Source organism: Colletotrichum destructivum, chromosome 1 (genome assembly GCF_034447905.1).
Source record: "Colletotrichum destructivum chromosome 1, complete sequence".
Lineage (NCBI taxonomy): Eukaryota > Fungi > Ascomycota > Sordariomycetes > Glomerellales > Glomerellaceae > Colletotrichum > Colletotrichum destructivum.
The window spans coordinates 872888-890824 of record NC_085896.1 but is presented as its reverse complement, the minus strand read 5'-3'; the positions used below and the strand labels follow the sequence as shown (position 1 = coordinate 890824).

The 17937-nt window shown below is 55.2% G+C and overlaps 8 protein-coding genes across 8 annotated transcripts; 1 reads left to right on the top strand and 7 right to left on the bottom strand.

The window, feature by feature from the left end:
• Nucleotides 1-409: 409 nt before the first annotated feature.
• CDEST_00265 (Putative NmrA-like domain, NAD(P)-binding domain superfamily) lies at nt 410-1812 on the top strand. The gene is made up of 4 exons (XM_062916424.1): nt 410-726; nt 793-930; nt 989-1040; nt 1106-1812. The coding sequence occupies exons 1-4, from the start codon at nt 547-549 to the stop codon at nt 1690-1692; spliced, it is 957 nt and encodes a 318-aa protein (XP_062772475.1). The 5' UTR covers nt 410-546; the 3' UTR covers nt 1693-1812.
• Nucleotides 1813-1893: 81 nt separating this feature from the next.
• On the bottom strand, nt 1894-3295 carry CDEST_00264 (Putative NmrA-like domain, NAD(P)-binding domain superfamily; the record flags this gene model as incomplete). Its single annotated transcript, XM_062916423.1, has 6 exons — nt 3160-3295; nt 3033-3103; nt 2735-2946; nt 2567-2663; nt 2247-2508; nt 1894-2156 (listed from the first exon to the last, which is right to left on the bottom strand). The coding sequence occupies exons 1-6, from the start codon at nt 3191-3193 to the stop codon at nt 1894-1896; spliced, it is 939 nt and encodes a 312-aa protein (XP_062772474.1). The 5' UTR covers nt 3194-3295.
• A 618-nt stretch (nt 3296-3913) lies between these two features.
• CDEST_00263 (Putative glucose-methanol-choline oxidoreductase, FAD/NAD(P)-binding domain superfamily) lies at nt 3914-6151 on the bottom strand. The gene is made up of 5 exons (XM_062916422.1): nt 5872-6151; nt 5524-5810; nt 5339-5462; nt 4824-5282; nt 3914-4760 (listed from the first exon to the last, which is right to left on the bottom strand). Exons 1-5 carry the CDS (start codon nt 6071-6073, stop codon nt 3961-3963), a joined length of 1872 nt encoding a protein of 623 aa, XP_062772473.1. The 5' UTR covers nt 6074-6151; the 3' UTR covers nt 3914-3960.
• A 513-nt stretch (nt 6152-6664) lies between these two features.
• CDEST_00262 (Putative major facilitator superfamily, MFS transporter superfamily) lies at nt 6665-8828 on the bottom strand (the record flags this gene model as incomplete). The annotated part of the gene is made up of 7 exons (XM_062916421.1): nt 6665-7682; nt 7746-7813; nt 7878-7971; nt 8024-8111; nt 8165-8329; nt 8384-8554; nt 8610-8828. The coding sequence occupies 7 exons, from the start codon at nt 8826-8828 to the stop codon at nt 6874-6876; spliced, it is 1614 nt and encodes a 537-aa protein (XP_062772472.1). The 3' UTR covers nt 6665-6873.
• A 935-nt stretch (nt 8829-9763) lies between these two features.
• On the bottom strand, nt 9764-10848 carry CDEST_00261 (Putative chloroperoxidase; the record flags this gene model as incomplete). Its single annotated transcript, XM_062916420.1, has 4 exons — nt 9764-9906; nt 9977-10313; nt 10408-10589; nt 10674-10848. 4 exons carry the CDS (start codon nt 10846-10848, stop codon nt 9764-9766), a joined length of 837 nt encoding a protein of 278 aa, XP_062772471.1.
• Nucleotides 10849-12676: 1828 nt separating this feature from the next.
• CDEST_00260 (uncharacterized protein) lies at nt 12677-12961 on the bottom strand (the record flags this gene model as incomplete). The annotated part of the gene is made up of 1 exon (XM_062916419.1): nt 12677-12961. One exon carries the CDS (start codon nt 12959-12961, stop codon nt 12677-12679), a length of 285 nt encoding a protein of 94 aa, XP_062772470.1.
• A 346-nt stretch (nt 12962-13307) lies between these two features.
• Nucleotides 13308-14457, bottom strand: CDEST_00259 (Putative oxoglutarate/iron-dependent dioxygenase, non-hem dioxygenase domain-containing protein; the record flags this gene model as incomplete). Its single annotated transcript, XM_062916418.1, has 2 exons — nt 13308-14009; nt 14080-14457. The coding sequence occupies 2 exons, from the start codon at nt 14455-14457 to the stop codon at nt 13308-13310; spliced, it is 1080 nt and encodes a 359-aa protein (XP_062772469.1).
• A 1141-nt stretch (nt 14458-15598) lies between these two features.
• Nucleotides 15599-17917, bottom strand: CDEST_00258 (Putative peptidase M6-like, domain-containing protein; the record flags this gene model as incomplete). Its single annotated transcript, XM_062916417.1, has 2 exons — nt 15599-17765; nt 17850-17917. The coding sequence occupies 2 exons, from the start codon at nt 17915-17917 to the stop codon at nt 15599-15601; spliced, it is 2235 nt and encodes a 744-aa protein (XP_062772468.1).
• Between the last annotated feature and the right edge of the window lie 20 nt (nt 17918-17937).

The window sequence follows — 17937 nt, the reverse complement described above, 5'->3', positions numbered from 1 at the left end:
TGCTGCTGTGCGTCTCAGATTCTCGCCGTCTTGGCAGCGGAGCGGATCGGACAGCGAGTTTCTCACCCAATTTCATAGGCCAGCTCGCTTCAAAGACAGCTCGGCCTGTGTGGAACTAGCAAGGAATCTTCAAGCACGCCGGAACTCTATCTGTACAGGCAACGAGCGGTAGAGTGTAAGTCCGCTACTCCGACATGTGAAGGTGCTAGCAGAGGCTTTGAGGTATACCTTTCGATTGTAAGATCTGTAGCAGGGCTAGTGGGCTGGATCTGTAGCCTTGGTAATCAAAGCCAAACTTCGGCTGATGGAGCATGAGAGGCTTCTTAGAAATCGGCAACTGACTATTAAGCGAAACTCACGCACTCCGACTCTAGAACTCAGTCCTGTTTTTGTATTTAGTCGGAGAGCATTCCGCGTCTAGTCGAGTCTGGTGTCAGTAGCTTCTGCATCCACATCCATCACATCCAACCATTACACGCAGCTTCAGATTTTTCACTTCCTGTAACTCCTTCTCTTTCGAACCTCCAACTCACCAATAATTCAAAAATGGCAGGAAAGAAGATCATCACCGTTTTTGGTGCCACGGGCGCCCAGGGCGGTGGCGTCGTCAACACCTTCCTCAACGACCCGGCCTTGAAGTCGGAGTGGACGGTCCGGGCCGTAACCCGCGATGCGTCAAAGGACAGCGCCAAAAAGCTCCAGCAGTTGGGCGCCGAAGTCGTCGTGGTGAGAAGGGCTTGATTCGAAAAAAAATTCTCGCTTCTGAGCAAGTTAGGCTGACGCGGGAACTAGGCCAATGTGGACGACAAGGCATCGATCGCCAAGGTCTTTGAGGGTGCCGCCGCGGCCTTTGCGGTGACCAACTACTGGGAGAAGATGAACATGGAAGCCGAGATCCAACAGGGAAAGAACATCGTTGACGCAGCAAAGGTTCGTCTCTTGCGTCCCCGACAGGAATTCGAAACAACTCGTGCTGATCTTTGCGTAGGAGACTGGGCTGCCGCATCTCATTTGGAGCTCGCTGTTCAATGTCAAAGAACGTAAGTCTCACTGCTTGGCCAGTAAATGCTGTGTTCGTAGGAGTCTAACGTACCCATTTTCTCAGTGACCAAGGGCAAGCTGTCACATGTCTACCACTTTGACGGCAAGGCCGAGGTCGAAAAATACGCCCGTGAAGTCGGAATCCCGGCCACGTTCTTCCTCCCGGGCTTTTACACGACCAACATCCCGGGTCAGATGCTCCGGTACAACCCAGACACCGGCGCATGGGTTCTCGCCATGGCCATGCCGGACACCGCTCCGATCCCGCTGTTCGACACCGCCAACACGGGTATCTGGGTCAAGGCTATCGTCCGCAAACGTGACCAGCTGCTTGGAAAGCGCGTCTTCGGTGCCACCAAGTACACCACCCCGATCGAGATTCTTGAAGCGTTCAAGCAGACTTTCCCGAAGGCCGGGGAGAAGGCCACCTTCTTCCGCCTTCCCGACGAAGTCTTCACTGCAGGGGTCAAGGAGGCCATGGGTGTACCTGATTGGGTGGCTGAAGAGATGCTGGAGAACATGCGCTTGATCTACGATGGTGGCTACTATGGGTTCGAGCCGTTGGATGAAAGCCTGGCCATCCTCGAGGACAAGCCGACTACCTGTTTGGAGTTCATTCGGAACTCGCCTGCCTTCAAGGACTTGGAATAGCCTCTGAGTGCAGACTTCGGAATTTATCTTACATCTGCATGTTGTAAATGGATATGAGACTCGTAAGTCGATGCACTTATTACTACTATTTAGACAGGGGAAGCCCGTACCAATGCATACGTCTCCCTTGAACACAAGATTGCGATCCGCCGTGGCGTCTGGAAGTTGTGTTCCCGTGATCCGTGTGAGCGAAACAAAAAACTACTGAACGCCCCCCCAAACCCTCTCCAGGTACTCCTCGATACGAGTGGGCTGGAAGTCGGGCAACAATTGGTTCCACTCGTCCGAAACTGCCCACGCGTCCCTCGCCAGGGAAACGGTGACGCCGATTGCGACCACCTTTGTGAACCCTGCGAGTTCCTCCGGGGACATGCCGGGCAAGTTCAGCGGAGGGATGAAGTTTGTCTTCACGATGCCAGCCTTGAGATCCTCCAATTTCAGTCTGTCGACCTCAAAGGTTTTTCCTAAAGGGGGTTCCGTCAGTGATTTGCTTGTAGTTGTCCAGGATCAAGATAACCTGCCTCGGATCTTTTCCCCCAGCTTCAAAAGCTCACCAACGGTAATTTTCTGGCCGCTGATACCACCGACGACGGGCCACTCCCCGTCATACTCGACCGCCCGAGTGGTCACCTCCGCAATGTCCTCAACGGTGGTCAAGGTAACCTCCGCAGTCTCCGAGCCTTCTAGTATAAAGGCCGTGCCTTTATCAAAGTCGAAGAAGCTCGGGTTCTCGATCGGGTAGTGCTTGGCAGTCTGGTGGGGGTACGCGAAGAAGTTCATGAAAGCGCCGGGCTGGAACAAGGTGTACTCGATGACCTGTTTTCGCATAAGATGATGACAAACCTTATCATGAGTTGTTCTGTTCCAGACTTACTTTTTTATCCTTGTTGACTTCCTCCAGATAGCGTTTGACCTCCAGCTTGTTGGCATACCATGGCACATACTCGACTACCTTCTCCAACGAGGCGCCCCTGGATTCAACGGCATTAGTTTCTACTTAAATAGAGTCATGGAGAGAAAATAACGAGCAGTCGCCACTCACGTCGCCCATTCGCTAGGGGCGAACCGCTGAACCCCCGCCTCGATTGATGCGTCGATCAACCGCTTTGCAGTCTCGGCTTCAGGGTCCGTATGGGCCACAATGAAGGAGATAACTGTCTGCGTGCCATTGAGAATCTTGACCAAGTCTGCCTTGTCTTGGTACGTGGTCTGAACCCATGTCACTCCGGGGAAGGAGGGCAAAGAGGAAGGGTCCTGGAAGATGGTTAGAGAGCAAGGCCCAAGGATGACAGTTTTTCGTAGAGGACATTTCTCGGGAAATTGCTGGACTATTCTCTTACCTTTCGTACTAGACCGAGGACCTCATGCTTCCCAGTCTTGGTCAATTTGTCGATGACCTCCAAGGCCAGCTCTAAGTGAGATTGATGGTTAGTTGGGAGATGAGACAGCAAGCAAGGCAGAACTCACTTCCAGATGCGCCCGCAATAGCAACCTTGACCATTTTGGCGAGTTTCTGAGTATCAAGGTAAGGGATGAACTGGTGATGTTGTTGCTGTTGAAGTATTGAGGGCGATGGTTCGGTTTGAGGATTTATTGATGCTTTGGGTTGCAACAAGGAAAAACCTGGAGAGACCTTGAGTGCCAGACTGGGTTTTTATACCAAACGGAAGCAGGTGGAACATTGACGTTCATGTTCGCTTGATCCTATGTACTATCACTGACTGATGCATCCCGGCGGAAAATCGAACACGGTCTGATGCCTATCGAGAGATGGCGGAGTTCCGCCCTTGGGGTTCTGCGCCGCAATGCGGCCCGCTGCGCGCCACGATGTCGTGCGGAAGGATTCCTTAAAAGTCCGCAATCCCACTCCCCATGAAATTTGGTGCCATTGGGGTCAGTGTCCGCTTCGGGTTAGAGCACCACGGGGCGAGCGACTCTTCCGCAGAACTTCCCCCTTCACGGAATCCAAGTGGACCAACCGAAGTCTAAGCCGGAAAATAGTGAACATCATCCTGACGTGGAGTGCGAGCCAAGTGATAACGTAAACCAAGGTTTCCTTCACAGAAAGAATAGACATGGTTCCGTGTACTATTTATCATTGTCTCGATTTTCAGGGTCAAGAAGTCTGTGTCATATAGGGTCCCATAATAGCTCATCGATTCCTATAACTTCGCCAGGACCTTGAGATGATGGGGACGATCAGGATATTTTCAACTATTGACCGTAATTCAAGCTAGGAACTATATAACTGGTTACTACTGAAACTGGTTACAGTCCCTTCAGAATATCCGCAGCCTTCTCTGCAACAGCGTACACGGTCGATTGCAAATGGCAAGCGGGGATCAAGGGGATGATACTGGAGTCAACGACTCTCAGCCCCTCAACACCGTAGACGCGAAGCTCGGGGTCCACGACCCCGCCGTGCTCCAACGGCTGCAAGCTCGTCGTACCGCTGGGGTGCGCAAAGCTGGCAAATAGAGAGTCCCGGATGGCTTCGGCGATGGCCTCGTCCGAAGTGACATTGGCGCCCGGGACGATCTCGACGGCCTCGCGGACGGCGAGGGTAGGTCCTTCCCAGACCTTGCGGAATGCCTTGACGCTGAGAACGGCGACGTCGAGGTCGATGGGGTTTTGGAGCACGCCGAAGTCGATGACCGGGGGCACCGCGGGGTTCGGGTCGGTGGTGTTGATGGTGATGGTGCCGCGGGAGAGCGGCTTCTGGAATGAGATGGCACCTCCCGAGAAACCTCCGAATGGGATCTCCAGCACGCCAGCCTCGGGGCTTCGGTAGAGCTTCGCGAGGCTTTCACGCTGAGCGAGGAAACCTTCGAGCAGCTCAGGATGCTCGGAGTAGATTGGGGGGAGGAAATCCGCCGCGTTCTGCGCCTCCACGGCAGCCGTTAAGCTCTCGAACTCGGAGGTGATGTCTTGGAGAGAGAGGAAGATGATGTTGTTGCCGCGAGCGTGGGTAAAGGGACCGGTCCGGTTGGCAAAGTACTCCGCCTCGGACGCGTTGAAGAAGGTAGGGTCATTCATGGCCTCGCTGCCAAGTTCAGGGGGGTTGCCATCTCGACGGAGTCAGTAGCTGGCTTATGAACAACTTGCTCAGAAGGGTACGGAAATCAACTTACATGTGTACAAAAGCAGCATCCATGGGTGATCCTGGTAGTTGGCCCCAACTCCGGGGAGGTCTGCGACGACGTCGATGTCCAGAGACTCGAGTAGCGAAGCGGGCCCGACACCACTTTGGAGGAGAATCCTAGGCGTCTGCACGCCCCCGGCAGCGAGAACAATCTCCTTCTTCGCCTTGATCAACGTCGTGGCATTGGTGTCCCGAGAAACGATGTTCACGCCGACGGCCTTCTTGTTCTCGAACTCGATCGTTGAGGCGAAGTGCTTGACGAGCAGGTTGAGGTTCTTGCGAGTCCCTGCGACCGGGTCGTAGTAAGCAGTTCTCGAGGTCGAGCGGGTGACGTTCTTCGGGTCGTGGTTCTGGGGCAGCAGTGCCAGGCCGACGTTGTTGCCCCCGGCACCGTGGTCATCGAGCACGGGAACTCCTACGTCGTTGATCCAGGCCTCTCTCTGTAGATCTGGAGCGGATCAGTATTTGACCGTCCATGTTGCGGAATATCTTTGCTGTGCGCACCTCTGTCGGGCCATTGCCAGGATGGAAAGCCAACTTGAACAGGTCCTTCGCCGTACGTGCTTTCGTCGTAGCTGTAGTTGTATCTCTCGACGTATTCGGGAGCAGGAAGGGTGAAGGTGGTGGACTAAGCGTCTTATTCGTTAGTTTGACGACACCCCTCGATCTAGCAGCCGATGTTGTCCGACCTTTTTGAAGTAGTGAGACAGGCTCTCCCAGTTCCAACCGGGGTTGCCCAGCTCCTCCCACGCATCGTAGTCGGCTTTCGAGCCTCGGTCAAAGGCCATACCGTTGACTGTGGATCCACCTCCAACAACTGTGCCGGTTTGAACGCCGGAGGTTCTGTTGTTGAGGCCAGGCTGCGGAACGGACATGAACTGGATCAGGTCGTTGGGGTGGAGGTTGGCCGAATAGTATGGAATGGCTACATCCCACGAATCGTCGAAATCGCCATACTCCACGACCAAGACAGTGACTATCGGAGTCGGAGAGTGAGCATTGGGTTGGAACAGACCAGAATTTGGAGTCTTCTGTACCTTCGGGATCTTCAGTCAGGCGGTTGGCAACGACCAAACCACTAAGGCCTCCGCCCACGATCACGTAGTCGTAGGAGTCGCTTAGGCTTGTTGCGTTGCGTCTCGCGAATTTGGCAGATGCTGGAGCGGCGGTAGACAGGTGGAATTGGCTCGAGATGAGCGCTGCTAAAGCAGCAGCCTTGAAGCCTCGAGGAACGCCCATGATGTCGTCGTCGATTGAAACGGCGGTATGTAGACTGGAGGAAGACAGAGTCGCTGAAGAGCTTTTTCAACACTCGTGGGCAGCATCCCGACCTTTGAATAGCCAGGTGTGTGCCATTATATTCCATTCGGACCCCCCCCTGTTACCATCGGACAACTGCACAAACATTGCCTAGCTCAATCACTCGCGTACTATTCAACGGCGCCAAAACCTCCACTGCGACCATGAAGACAGGGCTCACCGGGCAAGGATCAATAGAGTGCCAATTTTCGAGGGCCGGACGCCGGCAGATAGGGCAATGCCGCCCGATGCAGCTGGCTTGCGTGCCGAACCCATATGTCTGCTCATAGGTCAGGACGCACAAGTACTCAACGACCCGCAGATGACCCCAGATGATGCAGGGGACCTTCATCTTCATTCCCGAGGGCCTAGCCAGGCGGTGGGATGATTCACATTTTCTAGGCAGCCGAATTACTCAGACGATGTTACGCTGTCAAGCTCTCACATTCGAGGTGTAAGCACTAGGTATATTAAAATTTCCTACTCGGTCTGTAGCCATTTTGCCAATGTCCGAAGACTCCAATTGCTACCGGATTCCTCTGGCCAGGGGCGAATTCTGCCAAAATACTTGTCGATATGATGTTGTTTGCAGCCTTCGTCGCTTGGGGTTCAGAGACTTTCTTGTAAATAAGGACTGTCCCTCGAAGTTTCATCTTGTGAGTCTTTCAGCGTACCGTTACCAACTTCATAAAGACAACCTTATGATGTAGCTAGATATTTTGCCTCGCCGCCCTCGGCAACTAGGCACTTTCCCCATCATCGCTACGCTTCTTGTTCAGATCTCGGTCAACAACATCATCCAGTACTGCAAGACCTTGGCGCTCGGCGTGAACTCTCGCCCTCTTCAGCCGGCGCGTGTCCGCCTCCGTCTTTCGCGTAACCCACCAGGTGACGAGCGTGACGATGGCGCAACACCCCACCAGGGCCATGGCCACCGCGAAACTGGTCCGGTAACGCGGGGCGTACTTGGATCGGAAGATCTGTGGTCCGAGGGCGCCGCCGATCTGTCCGTAACTGTTGACGAAACCGATGCTGAATGCCGAGCCGGTGGCCCGCGACGTCGTCTGAACACGCCAGGGCCACATGAGTGGGAAGAAGGCCGCTGTGAAAGCATTCCCGATGAGTGTGGCGGTATAGACAGCCCCATTGGAGGGATACGCCACCAATACCCCGTAGCAGGCCAGGATGACGGCAAAGACGCCGAGGGGGTACAGTGGCCGCGGTATGAGGCCCTTGTCAGCGAAGAAACCCGTCGCTCCAATGACGAAGATGGACAGCAGAGAGATGGGCAGGTTGAGGAGTTGGGCCCTCGCGATCGTGGTGAAACCGAGGTTGGCGATAACCGTGGGCTGGTAGAATCGGACACCTGAAGTTCCGACGGTGAACGTGGCCCAAATTAGGGTGAAGAGCCAGAGCCGGCGGTCCTTAAGAGAGTCGAATATTTCGGAGAGGTTGAAGTTCACCTCTTCGGCTCTGGGCGCGTTGGACGGAAGACGAGCTTGGATGAACGCCTTTTCTTTGTCCGACAACCATTGGGCTGTGGGGGGGACTGGAAATGGTCAGCGTTGGACAGAAAACTCGGTGTTGATGAGTGTGGCATGGTTGAACTAACAGTCGGGAAGCAGGAAATAGACTGTAGCTCCGAGAATAAGAGTGAGAATGCCCTCCACTAGGAAGAGCCTACGTGGAGATGTTAGTTTCCGCATTTTAAGTTGTTAAGTAGCTGCAGGGGCTGATCACTTACCATTGCCATCCCGACAGGCCAGCAGTTCCTGATACAGTGTCGAATGCAAAGGCAAGAATGCCACTGAATATTCCGGACAGGTTCCCGAGCACATCTGTAACCTTGTTAGGAAGGGACGACATGATTTTCCCCAGACAAGTACTGACAGAAGTAAAGGAGGCGTATAGACATCTCATCGGGCCTGTACCAGTATGTCATCTGCAATATGACGCCTGGAAACATTCCCGCTTCGAACTGAACATCGTCAGCAGTATTAATGCAGCGGGCCCCACGGGAACGACACTTACTGCTCCAAGAAGAAAACGGGTGGCGTAGATCCCACCTTTGTTGGTTACGGGAACGTGGCAGAGCAGCGCGATGCCCCAGGAGATCATGATCCTCGACTGCCATGCGCTTGGCCTCAGCCGCTTCAACAAGAGGTTCGAAGGTGCTTCGAGAACGATATAGGGAACCTTGACAGGTTAAGAACCAAGCGAGCCTCTCGTTGAAAAAGGCTTTGGACCCACATAATAGAGCACGTTCAGCAGGTTGTACTCGTCCGAAGTCATATTCAGCTGCGTCATGATGTTTCTCGGTGTTCCCTTGTTCATAATTCTCGCGTTCGAGATGTTGTCGGCGTCGATGTTTTTCATGAGAAAGAGCAGTGAACAAACGGTCATCATCCTGCGGTAAACCAACTGCGTCAGCCCCGGGGTCTGTAACCACTCAAGGGGTCTGTTCTCGTATCGAAACTTGCCTCCAGTCAACTCGCCTCATGAGCTTCTTCTCCTCCTCGGCCGTCAGAAGAGATCGAGCTCGCATGCGTTCTGCGTCGTAACCGGACACGTCACCAGCGACGGTGGTATCGTCGACCTGCTCTCCTCGTCGAGCAAAAGTAAGCCCGCCTTTGCTGGCCTCGCCGCTGGATGGCCACGACGGCGTGGGTGTCGTTACTTGCTTTGAATTGGACATGATGAACGAGTCCAAACATTTGATACAGTAAACATTCGAGGTAGATACCCAAGAAGCTCAAAAGGAAAGGGACCCTACAAGTAAGTATGCCTGCACGTCCTTTGCTTCCGACCCAGGGTGGGACCACAAAATCGCGAGCCAAGCGAGGCATCGGCCTTATCGTCACCGAGCCCTGACGGCGTTAGACCGGAGGTGCATTATCGGAAATATTGTGCCATAGTCGCGAAAATCGCGATCCAACGAAGGCGCCAGGGTCTGATTTGCCGTTGAGACTCTGACAGGGGACCGGTGGTTGCATCCCGAGCGGCACCTACAACTCACACAACAGTCTCCATGGTAATACCGCAGGTTCCTATCACTTGGCATCCTTTAGTAGAAGTGGAGGGGCCTTCTCGTGGCAGCGGAGATGCCGCCATGTTCATCTGCTGCAGCGTTAAGTGCGCCTGGAGCGGACGACGTCCGATGAAGATCGTTCATTTCGCAATCAGACTCCACCATTGCGAGATAGGGTTACCTCATCCGCGTTCCTCCATGACTTTCCGGGTCTGAAGATGTAACATTCATTGAAGTTTGGATGGTTCTCAAGCCCAAGTCGGTGGTGGAATTCTTGACGAAGAGTATCAACGTGGCGATGGCGCAAAAGTGAACCCACAGTTGCTGTGTGTGAGTTGCACAGAGTGTTATACCCATCACGACGATCGACGAATCAAACGGGGGTAATCACGACAATAGCTTCAATTCAGCTTTAATTGGCTAAAACCAAGTTTATATATCGACACCAAAAGATTTCTCGCTTCCATGATATCAGTAGCAACAGCATCAGCCTCGAAGACTGTCGGTCTCAACAGGTACAGATCATTGCTCGCTTACCCACGCCATGCTCAGCCCATTTGACGTGATTCAGTAAACCCATCGAGATATTTAGGCGCACTAGACTAGACAGTGCTCGGGCTGAAAGTTAGAGGGACGTCCGGAGGGCTCAGCCCGATCATTTCTTGTATCAGCGCGCTCGCGGTAGGTATGTTGATGGCGATGGCAGGGGGAGTCCATCCCATCATGACCGGAAACTTCTCATTGCCTGCCCAAAGTATCAGCATTATCCTATGCAAAAGACGTGCCTTCCAATAGCTCGGTGGGGTGTGGCTCACGGAAGAAGAACTCGATCCAGTCGCGTCTGGCGACAGGTTTCTCAAGGGGGCTGCCGAAGATGCTGAGCAGCATTGCGTTCTCACCCATGATGACAGGGACTTCGGCTTGGGTGATCTCGAACTCGGGATGCAAGACGCTCATGTCGAGGGCTTGTCTTGCCCGGGCGTTTGCTTGGGAAGTCGGATTGATGGTGGTATCATTGCCGAAGTAGCTGAGGTAGTTGTCGAATGTTTTTGGGTCAAAGGGGTTCGTGGGGTCGAAGAAGGTGTCTCTGCGGGACAGGCTGCCGTCGTGTTCGATGATGCCATGGGTGTGGAGCATGTCCAGGTCGAAGAACTGTGTCATTGCGAGGGGGCATGTCAGTCCTGTGGTTTTAACACCAGGCCACTGGGCTGAGCTTTGCAAGGGAACCGTGTCTTGGTGAGCATACCGTAGCGTTAGGAATGGGGTTGACTTTGAGACCATCGTCGAAGATGGAGCCGCCGAAGGCTGGGTCGAGGTTGATCGCTTTGTTGGTTGCTTCGATAAAGACGTCGCGGGTGATGTTGCGGCCGTTGTGGGGAACAAAGTCATGATTGGCAAGGGTGTTCATGACAGGGCACGGGGCGCGGACTAGACAACGAAAGAGCCAGGTAAGACTTGGTCAGTTCCAAGTTCCTGGCGGACATCATATAGTAAAGCTGGTCCTCTACTCACGGTCGTCTGGTCCCGGGGGCTTCCATTCGAAATGCTTCTTAACGAGACCAGTAGCACTAAAGCGGTCATAACCGGACGGGGCACGCTCAACGGCACGCGCTACCAAGTTTGTGTAGTGGGGAAACGCCGCGGCGTAAGGGACGAGCCAAAGGGCGTATGGTGCAGAGGCCTTCATGGTGAAAGAATGGTTGAACGTATATTTGCGCTGGAGAATGTGTCGGCTGTTGTCTGGCTAGGTCTGGTGGGATGGATACTTCAGAATCAGGACGAGAACTGGCACCGCTACTGTATAAATACCTAAACGGTGCTTCCTGCGACTTCATTCCGCCCCAAAACCTCCGACCATGTCACTCATCATGACGAGTCTCAAGACATTGCGCCTTGGAGCATCATGCGAGGCAAGTTAAAGTTGTGGATACAGCGCTGAAAGTGAAGCAAACCAATGATGATCTGCTCGTTCCTAATCAACTATCCAACGTGGTGAGATGTCACTTCCGTGCGCCAATGCCCAACGAGTCAATTGTTGTCGCGCCGTAGTTGTAGGAAACGCAATGTCAGGGGGGTCTGCCAAGAGCTGGACTGTGCCTTACTGAGGTTCTCCATACTCGTTCTCGCTCTCGTTCCGAAATACGAGCGGATGCTGTCTTAGCATAACTCAGCGGAGGAGCGGTGCCACAGTGTTAAGGAACTACGACAATGGGAATGAGCAGGAGGTGGGCAAGTGGTCGAGGGTCGTAGCCCCTGAAGAAGAAAAAGAAGAAGACGAGGAAGAATAAATCTGAAGTGATTGCTGCTCTCGCTTGCCATGCACTAGACCACGAAACGTCGAGAATGTATCGTTTGTGCAATTATCACCGTCAAATATGGTCGGTCCAGACTAAAGACATCTCTGCCTTTGCTTTATTTAGATACGACCGTCTATGCTGAAGTCGGGTTGGAAAATAGGGGCAGGTGAGTTGCTTCAACGTCTTAGAATGTTTGACAGACGGAAAGTTAGGGTTATCCCGTTGATCTTCACGCCTCGCTCATCATTAGTGCGGTGGCCTCTGTGCGTATACTTAGCGGCGCTGTACTGAGTCACGCAGATGTCACTATGCCGAAATAGAGTAGAAGATCTAGGGTTATCGGAAAGATACCGCCCTGTGTTACCGTAGTTTCGATGTACTCACGCACGTGCGTTCTGCAGAGTATATTGATGTGGCTTAGACGACTACCGAGTGAATGCGTAATAACGGCAAAAGATGTCTGCGACGGATCTTGCTGAGAAGTAGTTCCTGCATTGGTACCGGGGTTTGTCTTTGAAACGCGGCAATTCATAGATTAGCTAGTATTTGCGCCTTAAGAGATACGCCCCGATATCCAGAGTGGCCGAAGACTCGTTCTGAGCAATTCGTTCTCGTTCTCGTACTCACCGTCCTCAGCGGCCGAGCCTCTGCATTGCCCCATGCGCCGTCGCAAGTAGCCCGAGGTGATCGACGAAAATTTTATGGAGATGGAGCGCTTCGCTTGTCACATACACAATTGCGTCCTGAAAAGGCTTCTGGCGCTATTTGCCACCATCCTGGGGCTGCCAAACTACTTCGCCGCCCTGCACCGGTTCGGCGAGGCGTGGTCGGACTTGTCACCTGCGATACATGAGAAGTACCACGCGCGGGACGCCGAGATGCACGCCTAGCTGGAAAACATCTGGGTCAAGGGGCACGCGGACTTTTCCAACCTGACGCTGGTGTTCCGGCAGCCCGTGGACGCTCTCCGGGTCAGGGCTAACAACGATAACTGGAAATGGTAGGCTCACCTGTTACCGCAAGGCCTGCGATGATGCACTGTAGTTGGAACTGAATCGGCAGGAAATTACAGGGTCAAGCGATATGATGGATGAACCACTGTCGACGTGGCGGGCACTCTAGAGTTCCTCGTCAACAGATTCCTGAGGAGCAGCATCCAGAATCGTAGTTCCTCCCCCCCTGACCAAGCCGGCATCCATCGCTTGGGATTGCTGCACTTCACGTCCCGAAGACAGCCTTGGGCTGTAGTCGGTACAGAGCAAATTTCTCGAGATATTGGGATATGACGGGGACAAGAACTCCAATATTATTGCCGGGATCACGGGCGGGCGAGTGAGTGAAGGCGCGGGTGAGGGCCGGGGTGAACCGCTCCAACGAGGCGAGGCGTGAGGTTACAAAGTAGGATATTTTGATTGGTGTCGAGGCCCAAGCAAGTACTATGACTGAGCCGATTTGAATCTTTCTCATTCCGTCGAATACGATAAACGAGTAAGACGACTTCATGACCGTCTATTTGCTTGGACCTTAATACTATCCCGGTCAGCAATTGGACGCAGATAGTGGTTGACTGTAATTGTGGAGCGGTTTTAATGACTATTTGTCCCATTTCAGATCACTTGCCAAGGTGAAAAGATGTCGAGAGAAGCGATCAGGGTGTGTCAATAACTGCGATGAAAGTCTGGAGCTAGATCGGGAACTATAGAATCGTTAATGGACAGCAACATTACGCAAGCGCGATCACGAGACGATGTTAGTAGTGAACACAGGTTCCGATAGAGGACAAGACACTGATAATGCCTCCTAAATGCCATCTGAGAAAGCTATTGGAATATTAGTGAAAATGACAGGCTTACAGGTCGTCGTTGATATACTGGTCAAAAACATCCGCATAGAACTTCTTCCCAACATCCCTGTGGCTCCTGATCTTTGTCCTCAACTGACTCTCGCCCCAAGTATCATACTTCCCCTTCAGAAAGGCCGAGTCGATATCCCTCCCCTCATTCGATTCCGACGTCAAGCCCTCGATTTCGAGGTTGTCGAAGTGGTCCCTCAACGAGCCCACCGCCTCCTCCTTGGTCAGGTCCCTCCTCACACCCTGGAAGAAGGGGACGCTGAACCTCTCCAGCGGGCCGGCGAGCACGCGGTGTGTCGTGGCCCTGCACGCGCCACCCGTCACGACCTCGAACGCCTGGCCGATATTGACGACGAACGAGCCCGGCACGACGGGCACGTCGACCCAGCCGCCGTCCTTGTTGAGGGCCTGCAGCCCGCCGACGTGCGGCGGCGAGGCCTGCAGCAGGAACGTCCACCACCCGGACGAGTCCTTGTGCGGGCCGACGCCCTGGTCGCCGCCGCCTGCCGCCTCGCTCTCCGTGAGGGCCGGGTAGTGGACGAGCTTGAGGCGATGCTGATCCGAGAGGAAGGGCAGGAAGGTCTCCGGCGGGAGTGAGAGGGCCTTCGCGACGAGGCAGAGGAAGCGCTCGCCCAAGAGCGTCATCTCGGCGATGTAGGATTCGACGATGGGGCGGAGCTCCGGGTACGACGATGGCCACTGTCCGTAAGATGATGAGACGCTGGCCGGAACAAAGGGGGGCTGTCGCGTCGTCGTCACGGGTTCTCACCTGGTTCGGGCCTCGCAGGCGTTCTCTCAACGGCAGGGCCGCGCTCCACCCATCCGCAAGCTCCGTCGCGAACTCGACCTGCTCCCTGCGATCGCGCTGCCCCGCCGTCGTCTCGGAGCCGTCGCCGCTGTAGCCCAGGAACTGCGGCGAGTTCCGCAGCGCGATCTCGTCCTTGGCGGCGGGCGGCAGCGCGAAAAGCCTGGGCAGGGCCCGGACGACGTCCGCGACGGTCTCGGCGGGCACGCCGTGGTTCACGACGTAGAGGAAGCCGACATGGACGAGCGCGTGGCGGAGCTGGTCGAGCAGCGCGGCCTCCGATGCGGGGTCGTCGGCGAGGGAGAGGTCGATCTGGGGGATTTCGGTGAAGCCCGGTGCCATTGTGGACGAGCAGATGGACGTTGCCGGGCTACGCAGGTCAAAAAAAAAAAAAAAGGGGAGAGGGGGAATAGTCAGAGCTTGGTTCACCATGTGGTACCATCTAATGGTAACGGTCTGGTGAGGTTATGTCCGGAGGACTTGCAACTCAAAGGTCCGTTGCCGGCGCCGGCCCGGGCCGGAGGGGAAGGCGGGATTCATGCAAAGCTGGATGACGAGCACGTCATCCGCGAGCGACCGGTCGAGAATGCCACCGATTGGCAATGTTCCAGAATGTGCATTGACTGTGATTGGACTGCATGTTTCATCCGATACCTGCAATTAAAGGTTCGTAATTCCTATCTTGATTGCGCCAGCTTCTTCTTCATCTCCTTCACCATGTGGAAATTTAGTGGCAAGACAGTGGATTGATTGGTTCCCTTTCAACAATTGAAAGCGCCGTCCCTTCGGCAACCCCTGAAACAACACCGAGATCTGACATTTCGACGATCAGCCTGATCGAGATTGCTCCTGCATTCTTACATGTTCCGGGTCATCGCCACTGACGACCCGACACGCCACGGGACGACACCACCACGTGGCTAACCCGCGTACCTGGAGGAGGGGCAAACGCTTTGCGCTTAAAGCCAAACTGGCAGTAGAGCACTTGTGTAAATGTATACCTCGCTTTTATACATAGATGGATGGGCCACATAGATGGATGGGCCTGCGGTACGTATACTGGCTGACGCCGGACGCACCCCACCCCACGAGTCTCGGGCAAAACAAAAAACAGAATGCTCAATCATTCAATGGAAAATGGCAAAAAGAACTCAATGCCCAGAGGCGGATTCGAACCGCCGTCAACACGGATCGCTGTATAGAAGAACCACAACGTATCATCCTAACCAACTAGACGATCTGGGCGAATTGATCATGCTTGATTGTTGTCATTCAAGCCGTGGAATGGATCCATTAACCCTAACCGCCCCGCTGCGGGACAGACGACGGAGCAAGTACCGGCTTCAACCATGCTGCGATGGATTCAGTGTGCGACAACAGACTGGGCTCACTAGGTAGGTAAGAATAATCTAAAAACGATGTATTATGTGTGTAATAGACAAAAGGTGTGAAGTATGGACGGCCTGAGAAAGGTGCAGCAGCATCACGACTTTGTCACTTGGCACTGGGCGGAAGCAACCACCAACGGATCAGACTCCGAAGTCGCCTTGAGAGTCACCACAGCCGAGTCCGCCGCGTCGGAGGAAGCTCCCACGGACACCCTCGCGGTCTTGATTTCGCCGAACCTCGCCGCGACGAGGGCGTTAGGCAGTTCCACGCGCCAGCCGGCGCCCTCAACCTCGGCACTCAGCCGGTAGACGTCCGACTCCAAGAAGGCCGACACGTCCTCGGGATGCTGAGCGACATCCGGATCGACGGCAACGTATGAGCCACTGTTGGAAAGCTGAAACGAGCACGTTACTCCCTGACCCGTCGGCGTGTTACTCTTCAGGTCAGTCACCGCCCCGTCCCCCAGCGACACGTCGTGGATGCTCGCGCCGCCCTCGCCCTCGAGTGACCGGATAGCAACCGTGTACGAGAGAATCCCTTCGTCGTCGCGGTGGCGGTCGATGATGTAAAAGTGCAAGCGGTTGGGCGTATCGACGAACTCGAATTCACTGCCAGAGTTGGTCCCCGCGTGGAAGAGGGCATCTGCGAGCTGGCGGTAGTCGCCGAGGGTGATCATGGCGATGGAACCGTTGGGCCGGTAAAAGTCGACAAGCTCGATGTCCTGAGGGTTGGCATCAATGACCCACTGGAAGGGCTGCCGGTCTAGGTCCTTGGACTTGCTGACCAGGACGCCAGAGTCGGGCTGGAACGAGTCGGAACCCATGCGGTCGACGACCTCGATGTCGTAGTTGTCCCAGCCGCCGCCGTCGCACAGGACCGCCGTCGTCACGTTGCAGGCGGGAGACCGGTCGGCGTCCATGATGACACGGACGCCCATCAGGCCGTCGCCGGGGTCCACGGACCGGGCAACCAGATTGGCAACGGCGATTCCTGAGGTAGACAAAGCCTCACGAGACAGCCAAAGGATGTCCGTCTTGTCAATCAGTCCGAGCTGGAACTTGTCGCGCAGAGTGTGGAGCGATCCCATCGAGGCGCCCTGGAGCGCCGGGACCTGCCATCGAGTATGCGGACCGCCGGGCCCGTTGAAGGAGCCGCGCGACATCATGGACCAGGGACCGGTGTAGGCTCTGCGCAGCGGGAGGCCGTAGGGGTTGTTGTAGTTGTCGCCAATGTTCAGCAAGTGACTCAGCTCGTGGGCGTAGACGGCCATGCCCGAACTTTCGCCCTGGGTGGAGGAGCCGCCGCCGGCGTTGGGCCAAAGGGTCGAAGCAGCCGCCCACGAGGTCCAAGGCACATAACGGGTGCGAGCGTAGTTGGGCGACGAGCCGTTGGCGGCCTTGGGGGGGCCGAACTCGTCCGGAACGTCGTCGGGCCCGTTGAACATCATCTCGCCGAACTCCTGCCAGGTAGAAGACTCGTCCTGGCCAGCAGACAGGATGAAGACCAGCTCAAACGCGTCGGCCGTCGCATTGCCCACGTCGGCACGCCACGCGGCAAGCGCATCGGTGCGGATGTTGAGGCCGCACGTCTCTCCCTCCGGGCATGCGCCGGGGTTGAAGCTGCCGTCAACGCCGTATTGGTATCCGTTACTAGAGAGCCGATAGGCGCCAAAAGCGGTCAGGTCGACACCGAAGCGACCGACCGAGTCCTCCATCCAGTACTCATGAAGAGTGTGGCCCTGGTTCAACTCATTCGGTGTGTTGAGGAGATCGCGATAAAAGGTCGGCACGTCTTCCCTCGGGATGTCCGCACCCGCGGGTTGCGGGTTGTTGAAGATGGTCGAGTGGGCCGGCTGGGTGACGATGAAGGGCCTGTCCGGGTAGTCGACAACAACAAGGGCGATGTTGAAGTTGCGGCTGGAACCCTTGCGTGCCGGGTTCGACCAGTCGGTGCCTGGAGGCTTCACCCACTCATCCCAGGTCATGTTGTCCGGGTTCGCCCAGTTTTGAGGGTCAATTGGCACGAAAGGCGTATACGGATTGCAGGAGTCTGCGGCCGCTGGACCGACGGCGAGGGCCCCGAGGGCAGCTGCCATGCAGGCCAGGACGCCATTGTGCCCGTCTCGAAAGTGCATGTCGCCGACGAGATTGATGTGGCGACTGGTGGTAAACGACGGGACAAAGCCAAACCACAGACAGAAGAAGCTGGCGGAAAGAAACAAGAAGAGGAGAGGCTGAGCATGGCGACGACGGCAGAGCGGACTGGCGACGGGCAATAAGTAAGTCTGCAACGGACGCGACGGGATCACAACGGTGGCACCGACCTGCTGCTTTCCGTGACCTCACGTTTGCTCGTCCCCCGCACCATCCTTATCTCTTTCCACGCCGCCGGTCTCTTCTCCGAGGTATCCCATTGCGCTTTGCGAGGAGACGA

Excerpts from the sequence above, each read along its gene's own strand:
- CDEST_00263 (XM_062916422.1), bottom strand. The coding sequence starts at position 6,073 with ATGGGCGTTCCTCGAGGCTTCAAGGCTGCTGCTTTAGCAGCGCTCATC. Across the intron at positions 5,463-5,523 it reads TGTCTCACTACTTCAAAAAG|TCCACCACCTTCACCCTTCC; the intron begins GTCGGACAACAT and ends TAAGACGCTTAG. Across the intron at positions 5,283-5,338 it reads CTGGCAATGGCCCGACAGAG|ATCTACAGAGAGAGGCCTGG; the intron begins GTGCGCACAGCA and ends GATCCGCTCCAG.
- CDEST_00265 (XM_062916424.1), top strand. The coding sequence starts at position 547 with ATGGCAGGAAAGAAGATCATCACCGTTTTTGGTGCCACGGGCGCCCAG. Across the intron at positions 931-988 it reads ACATCGTTGACGCAGCAAAG|GAGACTGGGCTGCCGCATCT; the intron begins GTTCGTCTCTTG and ends ATCTTTGCGTAG. Across the intron at positions 1,041-1,105 it reads GCTGTTCAATGTCAAAGAAC|TGACCAAGGGCAAGCTGTCA; the intron begins GTAAGTCTCACT and ends CCATTTTCTCAG.